This window comes from Bombina bombina, chromosome 7, assembly GCF_027579735.1.
Source record: "Bombina bombina isolate aBomBom1 chromosome 7, aBomBom1.pri, whole genome shotgun sequence".
Lineage (NCBI taxonomy): Eukaryota > Metazoa > Chordata > Amphibia > Anura > Bombinatoridae > Bombina > Bombina bombina.
In genome coordinates, this window is record NC_069505.1 from 517,815,350 (window position 1) to 517,827,109 (window position 11,760).

The 11,760-nt window shown below is 40.5% G+C and overlaps 1 protein-coding gene across 1 annotated transcript in view; it reads right to left on the reverse strand.

The window, feature by feature from the left end:
* Positions 1–1,215: 1,215 nt before the first annotated feature.
* The window catches only part of SHKBP1 (SH3KBP1 binding protein 1), a 47,065-nt gene continuing 36,520 nt past the window's right edge, over positions 1,216–11,760 (reverse strand). The window contains exons 16-18 of the mRNA XM_053721763.1: positions 7,183–7,367; positions 6,897–7,029; positions 1,216–5,963 (exon numbers count right to left, since the gene is read on the reverse strand). Coding sequence (XP_053577738.1) covers positions 5,405–5,963; positions 6,897–7,029; positions 7,183–7,367 — 877 coding nt within the window. The 3' untranslated portion in view covers positions 1,216–5,404. The remainder of the gene's footprint in view (positions 5,964–6,896; positions 7,030–7,182; positions 7,368–11,760) is intronic.

Genomic DNA, 11,760 nt, shown 5'->3' on the forward strand with positions numbered 1-11,760 from the left:
AAATTACCTTCAAAGCACCCTGACAGTTGCAATATATATATATATATATATATATATATATATATATATATATATATATATATATATATATATATATATATATATATATATAATGCAGTTGAAGGAGTCACTCACAGGGTCTAGTATCCAAAATACCAATGTATTTATTATAAGCATAACAAGTTACAAAGACTTGGATTGCACCCGGGGCTCGGTGGGCTAATTTGGGCCTCTTAGCTTTACCAGGAGTGCTACCACCATCCCCTTAAAATTATTATTATATATATATATATATATATATATATATATATATATATAAATAAATAAATAAATAAATAAATAGGGCAGAAAGAGACTAGATAAGATAAGAGACTAGATAAGATGAGAGAATAGTGAGAAACCAAGCGAGGGGGCAAAGACAGAATAGTGAGAACCAGAAGGGGATAAAAAGGTGAGAGAGTAGTGAGAAAGAGGGTGGACAAAGACAAAAAGTTGTGAGAAACCAAGAGAGGACAAAAGACAAGATTACGGAGAAACTAAAAAAAAAAAAAGAAAAAAAAAAGGGACAGACAAAAGTATCAAGAAAACAAGAGAAGGAACAAAAACAGAATAGAAGTGAGATACCGGAAGCAGACAAAAATGAGAATAGTGAGAACATGAGAGAGGAGGCCAAGCATGGGAAAGTACAGTACCAAGAGAGGGGACAATAATGAGAGAAAGTAGTGGAAACCATAAGAGGAGAGAGAGGACAGAGGCGATAGAGAGAAAGAGACAGACAGTAGTGAGAAACAGCAGGGACTAAAGACCCGATCCTGTAAAGTTCTACGGTCTGGCGCTATTCTATAAGAAGTCTTGTCACTACTATAAGGTCAGTGAATGCTCTAAAGGCAATATGAGGATTTCTCTCCATGTGGTGGTGGGGAGGAGAGACAGAGAGAAGTGGGAAACTGAATAAGAGGACAAAGGAGAGAAAGAAAGAGAGAGAAAAAGAAAGAGAGAGAGAAAAAGAAAAGAGAGAGAAAGAGAGAGAGAAAAAGAGAGAGAGAGAGAGAAAAAGAGAGAGAGAGAGAAAAAGAGAGAGAGAGAGAAAAAGAGAGAGAGAGAGAGAAAAAGAGAGAGAGAGAGAAAAAGAGAGAGAGAGAAAAAGAGAGAGAGAGAGAAAAAGAAAGAGAAAGAAAAAAACAGAGAAGCAAAGATGAGAGAACTACAGCTACATAAATTTACTTGTTTATTACAAAAAAAAAAACTTATTACAGCAAGTGACAATTTTCCTGTAATAGAAAAAATAAAAAAATAAAACTGTAGAAACATGTTACATGTAGAAACAAACAAAATACAACTGCTATTTTATCAATACTACGAGCTGACCCCTCCATGAGGGGATGATTAATGCACTTTTGTTGTGTGAGCTATTGTAGCACTAAGCTGAAAGTCTATGTAGGCCCCATAGTTTTAGGAATTAGAATCTGAGCTGCACAAACATGTCCTGAGATTGGTTTATCCCTTTTTTGTTTTTAGTTAAGAAGCCACCATGCTGTTCGGCTCTAAAGACATTTTCCTATTGGTTTATGGGAATTAGACTTAGAATTCAGCGATCAGAAAAACCCTGAAAACAAAACTGCAAGCAAAATGGTGCATTATATCTGGTAGTCACAGGTTAGATCCGAAACACAGTTTCTTATTGTATAAATAACCAGTTTAAAAAAAAATGTAGGCAAATTCTGCTCTTTAGCATCATTCTGATAGACCATGGATAGTTTGTTTTTGGTTTTCCTTATACAGAAACACTTCTAAATTTTACAGTATTATAATGGAAGAGCACGCACGACAAAACTGTACATTTAAAGTGATGGTAAATTCACCGAAGCAACTTAATATTTTAAAAAGTGCATATAATGTAAGTTATTGACTGCACGCTCCCGTGCTGGTAACTTGAGGCCGACTCAGCCATAAAGTACAACTGCGCAAGCGCAGTTTGCTATGCTATCTGCGCTGCCGAAGCAGTAAAATGGGAGCGTGCTGTCAGTAACTTACAAAGGGATTATGGTGCAGCTCCTATTGGCTGAAAGAGCTGCCTGTCAGATTGAAGAATAAGAAATTGTATGACAGAGGCTGCATTAAAGCAGGTAACGGAGTCTCACAGAAAGGGGTTTTTTTTTATAAAAAGATTAGTTTTGTTTTGGACAAAAATAAGCACATGCTTAAAATTATATGAGCTTTCAAAATATTAAGTTACTTATGTGAATTTACCATCACTTTAAGATGAAATAAAGTCAACCCATACATGTAACAATAATACAATGCCTGCAAATGCCCCTTTTGTTTCGATATGATAAGGTCCCATCAAATTAAAGTAGTCCTGTAAAATGTTTTTACAATACAAGATTAGTGCAATGTATTTATGACATTCCTTAAAGAGAATCCAAAACGTCAAAAATGATAGATCCACTTAAAAGTAAGAGATGACGTCTACATTTTTATACTAACGAAAAAGAAAGCTGCCAAAGGTTAAGGTCATACTGAAAAAAATATATATAAAACCAGTAACATACTTTAGTCCACTGTAGTAAGACAGTTACTGATAATTCACAAGACGGCACCAATGAATAAAATATAAGGAGGCAAAAGTCCAAAGCCCCCAAAAAGTTAGATGGTAGAATCAGGAAATGGGAGGAGCTATGCAGGAAGGCACTATAAAATTCAGGGGAAACGCGTTTCTGGACATATTTTACTTGACCGTCATGACATTATGTGCAGGAGTTGCTTTGTGGCATAAATGAACGTTGCTTTTGCGGCTTGATACAGATACCAGGTGAACATTAAATGCAATAGGGATGAAAAACTGCCTTCCAGACACACAAAATAGGTCTGGAAATATTATGCAGTATAAACTGAGAAATCGACAAAAAAACATTTGGTCATACTTTCGATTAAAGTTCCCTTCGCCATGTACAAAACCTGTTTAATTCTGGTGGACAATATACAGGTATACCCCGCTCATACAGCGGGTTAGGGACCGGAGCCCCGCTGTAAAGTGAAAACCGCCTTAAAGTGAAACAAGGCAGTTTTAGCTTTCTTTTCAGTGTTTAAAATCCTGAAAACATGGTTGAACTAACATATATTAGGGGTGCAATAGTGCTATGTTTAGTTTAACACTAGCACAGCAAGTATTCAATTAATATTCAATAAATACTGTACCTGTAAAATTGTGACAATTACTGTAGTAAAATTTGCCAGACTATAGCACTGAGACACAGATTGCACTGCAATGCTATAAACAGAGTGAACTAAGCATAACAAAATGGTGCCAGTCACTTTTCTAGCAATCTCACAACGAGTACAGCACTGTTTCAAAATCCTTGGAGGTTGAACTTCATCTCTACAGAGCGCTGTATTAGCGAATCGCTGTAAAGTGAAGCACTGTAAAGTGAGGTATACCTGTAGTCTAATGGTAAAATTATTAAGAGTTCTTTAGACTACCAAAGGTTCATTGAATACTGTCTAAACTGCACAAATGGGTTAAACGGTTTAAACTGGTGAACAGGAAACAACCAGTGACTAGTATCTAAATGCACGTGCTTTTCCTGATTGACTGTGTCCTGCTCAGGAGTAGGAATGCATGACGGAAACACAAAGTATACATTTAACAATAAGATGCACTAACACATTACATTATTATCAGACTAGACTGTAACATATAAATCTTAGCTTCCATTCCTAAGACGACACACTTTGGTAGTAACCACACTGTTATAAGGCACTATTAGCATAGCACCGGATACAGTAACAGGATCTAGCCTTTTTTTATAGGAATAAACCAGCTAGTGTATTTGAGTGGAAAAAGAACCAAGTGTATTTTTTTAATACTTTGCACATATGTAGTTTGGAGTAATTGGCTAAATTCCTCTTGCAGCCAAATTTTTAAATGTAGCTCATTAGTGACCTCTGGTGACCATGCCGGGCAAAATTAGACTTTTCAAGTGCCATAGAAAAAAAAGAAAGGAAGGGAAATAGAACATAATAGCATTTTTTGATACTAGAGAAGGTATAAAGGCAGAATGAGAGGGAGATTATGAGAAACCTGGTGAAAGGGAAATGGGTGGAAATAAGCTCAGAAAAGAGACATGAGAAGGTGAGGTCTGAAGGTTAAAGGGACAGTCTAGTCAAAATTAAACTTTCATGATTCCAATACGGCATGCAAACTTAAACTTTCACATTTACTTTTATCATAAAATTTGCTTTGTTCTCTTGGTATTTTTTTATGTAAATCTAAACCAAGGTAGGTTCATATGCCAATTTCTAAGCCGCTGAAGCTCGACTCTTATCTCAGAGCATTTTGACAGGCACTGCTATTTCACGTGTCATAGATAACATTGTGCTCACTCCTGTGGGGGTTACTTATGAGTCAGAACTGATTGGCTAAAATCCAAGTCTGTCCAAAGAACTGAGATAAATGGGGGGGGGAGTCTGCAGAGGCTTTGATACAAGGTAATAATAGAGGTACAAAAAATTCTGGAGTAGACTGTCCCTTTAAAAAGGAATGAAACAGTATCTGGTTACAGGGGGGGAAAAGCCATGCATAAGTGCTGTTTCAGAAGGGTGGGAAAGTTTCCTGCACCTTATATGCGGAAAAATGTAATAATATTTTTAAGACAAATAGTTTTCCAAAGAGGGAGGGAGGCATTAAAAATAATGAACAGAGGAATTGGCGTTAAGAAAGGCCTGCATAGAACTACCTAGCCTAGAAAACAAATACACTAATGAAGCGACATGAACTTTTTCAAGAGAGTGTTAGTGTTTTGTGAGGGCGAAAGAAAAACTTTCTTTCCTGGCTGTTTTTAAAGGATGTGAACCAAAGTAGATTTTTTTTTAAATTGTTTTCAACAATTTATGTATAGGGACATGAATACCAAAATGTTTATATTGTGAATCAGAACATACAATTTTAAACAACTTTCCAATTTACTTCTATTATCAAATTTTCTTTGGTAGATTGCACATATATACCTATTGTCATTGGCTTGTTAGACGTGTTCAGCTAGCTGCGCTCCTTTTACAAAGGATACCAAGAAGAACTAAGCTAATTCTAGCATAGAAGTAAATTGGAAAGATATTTAAAAGTCTATGCTCTATCACAATCATGAAATACATTTTGGGTTTCATTTGCTTTTAGGCATCCATTATTGCTGTACAGTAATGAAACCAATTACTTTCGACTTTTACTCCATTGGACAAGTGTCTGGAACCTAGCAACATGTCCCAAGTAAAGCTTACTTGATGCCCTTTTATGCAAAAGCTCACATAATTGTTAAAGGCTCCCAAATGCCTATAATGCACCGGCAATAAGTACAGACTCCGTGGACTAAGAAACGTGTAACCCACTCATCCTTAGTTACATGACCAATCAGAAAGAGGTCTCATTTAACCTGGTCTTCTGTGAAAGCTTGGGAGGTGTTGTGGATGAAGCACTTGACTCTCCTGCTCCTCCGGAGGATAATGACGGAGAAGGGGATGGAGCAACACAGAGCGATGGCAGCTGCGAAGGGGCAGGAGAGGCTGGGCGCCTAGATGGCAAAGAGGCGCGTGGTGTTCTGTTTCTGGTGGAAGCTATCTCACTGCTGGGCCGCCGTGATTCAATTTGTTGGAACTCAGAGGAACGGGCAAGCTCTTGGCAACGCTCCACAAAGCCACCGTTCACACGTGGAGACGGAGGATCAACCACAACACCGTGAAGCTCAGGTCGTGATTGAACACCAGTACCTCTGGCAGGTTTTGTGCCTGAGCGAGGCAAAGTGTCCGACTTGTGCAGCGAGCTCAGGCTACCTGTGAAATGAGGCTGCAGGCTGCACAGGGAGGCCCATCCTTCTGAAGGACGAACAGCCAAAATCTGAGGGCGATGTGAATTGGAAAAGGCAGCTCTGGAGATGCATGCACGTGAGCTTTCACTCAGCTGGGACTGAAGGCTGCAAGAGAGAAAAGTGAAGGTTTTATGAATGAAAAAAATGACCTAAAAATATTATCCAGATCATAGAGATAAACTAGATTTTTTTTGTTCAGTCACTGTTTTACAGCATGAGCGCCAAAAAATGTGCAATGAAATACTTTGCAATTATATTTAGGTTCAATAACTTGTATTGTATTACTTTACAATCTACCCTAATGCCAATTAACCTCACAAGCCTGTAGTCTTTTATTTTATACAAATGACTGTACAAACAAAATTTTTTTCTCTAAAATGAAAAAGGGCCATTAAATTACAGTAGAATTGCATAATCAACACATGCATAATAAAGTACGATATAGCTCAAATTTTAAATGAGCAGTAGATTTTATTTCTGTGAAATTTCAAAATTGACTTCAATTTGCTGGGCCCCTGTATCATGTAAACAGCTATCAGCCAATAACAGACTCATATATGTAAACACTGAACTTTTGCACATGCGCAGCAGTAGCTTGTGCGCCTATAATAATTGAAGTAAATTACAAAGTCTCTTAAAACTGCTGTATCTGAATCATGAAAGTTTAAATCTGACTTTAGTGTCCCTTTAAAGAAGCATGTGGGCTATACCTATGTGCACAGTTAGCATGATGCCAGCATACAGGGATTGGCCTTTGGAGGTCAGCATAAAACCGCTAAACTCAGTCAACAATCCCTCCAGAATATGAGACCCCCTCCATGGCTGGTACTCTGGACTGCAAGTTTGCTAATAACTAGGCTGAGATAAGCTCACGGGTGACAAAAAAAAAAAACCATAATAAGGAAAGAGGAAGAAAAAAGGAAGGAAGAAGAGACACTGATTGAATAAATAAACATAAAATTAAATAAAAACACATTGAAATGGAATGTCTGCACAAGTCAAACAATTATGAGGAACACAACAAAAACAAAACAATACCTAGATATTGAGGCCCGGGGGTTGGAATTGTGGCTGTAGGATGTGGCAGGACTAAGGTCTGGGGTACGGGTGAGTGCCAGGTCACACTGCTCTAGCTGCTCCAACAGCTCTTCCTGGGTAAGGCCACCCAGCTCTGTGAGTGAAGAGAAAAATAACTAGTTCAGAGAGAGCAAAACCTATTGAGAAAAAAGATCAGCACTTGGGTGAAGTACACAGTCTTGACATATTGGGAAAAGAGAAATGGGCCATCTCCCTTATCTTTTACCACAATCTCTGGGATAGTCACCTCCGCTCTCTCCTTTGTTAGCTATCTCCATGGCAGTAGTTAAGTCCCACATCTGAATACAACCGCTGGCATGGCCGGTGAACAGGTATCGGCGGGGTCTGGAGCCGATACGGCTGGATCCCTCACACTCATGAACAGTGAAGGAAGTAATAGGGGCACCGTCTACAGAACGCACTTCGCAAATCCTAAAAAAAAAAAAAAAGGAAATTTATGCTTACCTGATAAATTTGAAATTTGTTTCTTTTTAGACACGATGAGTCCACGGATTTCTTCCTTACTTGTGGGATTACGCCTCCTGGTCAGCAGGAGGAGGCAAAGAGCGCCACAGCAGAGCTGTATATATAGCCCCTCCCTTCCCTCCCCCTCTACTCATTCGACCGAAGTTAGGAAGAGAAAGGAAAAGCTAAGGTGCAGCGGTGACTGAAGTTTAACCAAAAATAAATAAAAACCTGTCTCATAAAACAGGGCAGGCCGTGGACTCATCGTGTCTAAAAAGAAACAAATTTATCAGGTAAGCATAAATTTACTTTTCTTTTTAAAGACACGATAAGTCCACGGATTTCATCCTTACTTGTGGGATACAATACCAAAGCTATAGTACACGGATGAAACGGGAAAGTCAAGACAGGGAACCTAAACGGAAGGCACCACGGCTTGAAGAACCTTTCTCCCAAAAACAGCCTCAGCCGGGGCAAAGGTATCAAATTTGTAAAATTTAGAAAAAGAGTGAAGAGAGGACCAAGTTGCAGCCTTGCAAATCTGTTCAATAGAAGCATAATAATTTTTGAATGCCCATGAGGAAGCAACAGCCCTAGTGGAATGAGCCGTAATTCTTTCAGGAGGCTGCTGTCCAGCAGTCTCATATGCAAAACGGATGATACTCTTCAGCCAAAAAGAAAGAAAGGTAGCCGTAGCTTTCTGACCCCTACGTTTCCCTGAAAAAACGACAAACAAAGAAGAAGATTGACGAAAATCCTTAGTCACCTGCAAGTAGAACTTCAAAGCACGGACTACATCTAAATTATGTAGCAGGCATTCCTTCTGAGAAGAAGGATTAGGACACAAGGACGGAACAACAATTTCCTGATTAATGTTCTTATCCGAAACAACTTTAGGAAGAAAACCAGGTTTAGTACATAACACCACCTTATCCGACCGCATGAAATATAAGGTAAGGAGAATTAAATTGTAATGCCGAGAGCTCCGATACTCTTCGAGCAGAAGAAATAGCAACCAGAAATAAAACTTTCCAAGATAATAACTTAATATCTATGGAATGCATAGGTTCAATCGGAACCCCTTGAAGAACTTTCAAAACTAAATTCAAACTCCACGGAGGAGCAATTGGTCTAAACACAGGTCTGATTCTAGTCAGAGCCTGACAAAAAGATTGCACATCTGGAACATCTGAAACAACGCTTATGTAACAAAATAGATAAAGCAGAGATCTGCCCCTTTAAGGAACTCGCTGATAACCCCTTCTCCAATCCTTTGTGGAGAAAAGACAAAATTCTGGGAATCCTAACTCTACTCCATAAGTAGCCCTTGGATTCACACCAAGATAGATATTTGCGCCATATCTTATGGTAAATCTTCCTAGTAACAGGCTTACGAGCCTGAATTAAAGTATCTACGACCGAATCAGAAAAACCTCGCCTGGATAAAATCAAGCATTCAATCTCCAAGCAGTCAGCTGCAGAGAAACTAGATTCAGTTGATGGAAGGGACCCTGAATGAGGTGGTCTTCCCTCAATGGAAGCTTCCACGGTGGCCGAGATGACATGTCCACCAGATCGGCGTACCAAACCCTGCGAGGCCACGCAGGGGCAATGAGAATCACTGATGCCCTCTCCTGTTTTACTCGAGCAATAACCCGGGGAAGGAGAGCAAACGGAGGGAATACATATGCTAGGCTGAAAGACCAAGGAACTGCCAAGGCATCTATCAGCTCGGCCTGGGGATCCCTGAACCTGGAACCGTATCTCGGAAGCTTGGCATTCTGATGAGACACCATAACGTCCAACTTCGGCCGACCCCATCTGAGAATCAGGTTTGAAAATATTTCCGGATGGAGTTCCCACTCTCCTGGATGAAAGGTCTGCCTGCTCAGAAAATCTGCCTCCCAGTTTTCCACCCCTGGGATGTAGATCGCCGACAGATGGCAAGAGTAAGTCTCCGCCCACTGAATTATTTTGGCCACTTCGGTCATCGCTAAGGAACTCCGACTGGAATCTGATTAATTGGGTTGAGGCCAACTGAGGCCAGGCCCGAAGTGCATTGAATATTGCCCTCAACTCTAGGATGTTGATGGGAAGGAGAGATTCTGCTTGAGTCTATACTCCTTGAGCCCTCAAAGAGTTCAAGACCGCTCCCCATCCTAACAGGCTGGCATTCTTTGTCACAATCACCCATGAGGGTCTGCTAAAGCATGTCCCCTGGGATAGATGATCCGGCGACAACCACCATAGAAGAGAGTCCCTCGTCTCCTGATCTAGATTTATTCGAGGAGACAAATCTGTATAATCTCCATTCCACTGCCTGAGCATGCTTAGTTGCAGAGGCCTGAGATGAAAACATGCTAACGGTACAATGTCCATCGCCGCCACCATCAATCCGATTACCTCCATGCACTGAGCCACTGACGGCCGAGGATTGGACTGAAGGGCTTAACATGTATCCAGAATTTTTAACTTTCATGACTTCCATCAGAAAAATCTTCATTGAAATAGAGTCGATTAGAGTTCCTAGAAAGGGGACCCTTGTCTGAGGAACTAGTGAACTCTTTTCCCGATTTACATTCCACCCGTGAGTTCTCAGGAAGGATAGCACAATGTCGGTATGGGACCTTGCTAGTTGATAGGATGACGCCTAGATCAGAATATCGTCCAGGTAAGGGGCCACCGCAATGCCCTGCGGTCTTAGAACCGCCAGTAGAGACCCCAGAACCTTTGTGAAAATTCTTGGCACCGTGGCCAGAACGAAAGGGAGAGCTACAAACTGAAAATGTTTGTCCAGAAAGGCAAACCTCAGGAACTTGTGATGATCTCTGTGGATAGGAACATGAAGATATGCATCCTTGAGATCCACTGTTGTCATAAATTGACCCTCCTGGATCAATGGAAGAATGGTACGAATGGTTTCCATCTTGAAGGATGGAAGTCTGAGAAACTTGTTTAGACTTTTGAGGTCTAAAATAGGTCTGAAGGTTCCCTCTTTCTTGGGAACTACAAACATATTTGAATAAAACCCCTGTCCCTGAATTGGAATGGGACAGATTACTCCCATGGAGAAGAGGTCTCTTACACAACGTAAGAACGCCTCTCTTTTTATCTAGTCTACAGACAAACGTGAAAGAAGAAACCTTCCCCTGGGAGAGGAATTTTCTGTACTCCAATTTGTATCCCTGAGACACTATTTCTATTGCCCAGGGATCCTGAACGTCTTGCATCCAAGCCTGGATGAAGAAGTAAAGTGTGCCCCCTACTAGATCCGATCCCAGATCGGGGGCCAGCCCTTCATGCTGACTTGGGAGCAGCAGCAGGCTTTTTAGATTGTTTACCCTTGTTCCAAGACTGGTTGGGCCTCTAGGTAGACTTGGTTTGTGAATAGTTCCCTTCCTGTTTAGAGGAAGAGGAAGGGGGGATTCCCTTGAAGTTTCGAAAGGAACGAAAATTACTCTGTCAACCTCTATGTTTTGATCCTGAGGGAGAAGATGACCCTTGCCTCCCGAGATGTCAGAAATCATTTCTTTCAAGTCAGGACCGAACAGAGTTTTCCCCATGTAGGGAATAGCCAAAAGTTTAGACTTGGATGATACATCCGCAGACCAAGACTTTAACCATAAGGCTCTGCGAGTTAAGATGGAAAAACTCTTAGCTGCCAATTTGCATCCGTAATAAACAAATTAGCTAATTTAAGAGCTTTAATCCGATCCTGTAACTCTTCCAAAGAAGTCTCAGTCTTAAGAGACTCTTCCAGAGCACCAATAAGCAGCCGCACTGGTAAACGTAACAATGCAAGCCACCGGTTGTAATAACAACCCCCGATGGACATAGATCTTCTTAAGGAGACCCTCAACTTCTTGTCCATAGGGTCTTTAAAAGCACAACTATCCTCAATAGGAATAGTAGTTCGTTTAGCCAGAGTAGAAATAGCACCCTCCACCTTAGGGACCGTCTGCCAAGAGTCCCTAATAGTGTCAGCTATAGGGTAAATTTTCTTAAAACGGGAGGAGAGAAGGGTCTCTCCCATTCCTTAGCAATAATCTCAGAAGTTCTCTTGGGAACTGGAAAGACATCTGAATAAGAAGGGAGTTCTAGATATCTGTCCAACTTACTCAACTTCTCTGGAGGAACCACTATTGAATCACAGTCGTCCAGAGTCACCAAAACCTCCCTCAATATTAAATGGAGGTATTCAAGCTTAAATCTGAAAGAAACCACTTATGAATCCGTCAGTGGTAAAGCACTTCCTGAATCAGAAAGTTCACCTTCGGATAGAACCTCCATACCCTCCAATTCAGAGCCCTGGGAGGGTACCTCTGAAATCGCCATCAAGGTATCAGAAGTTGCATTGGCC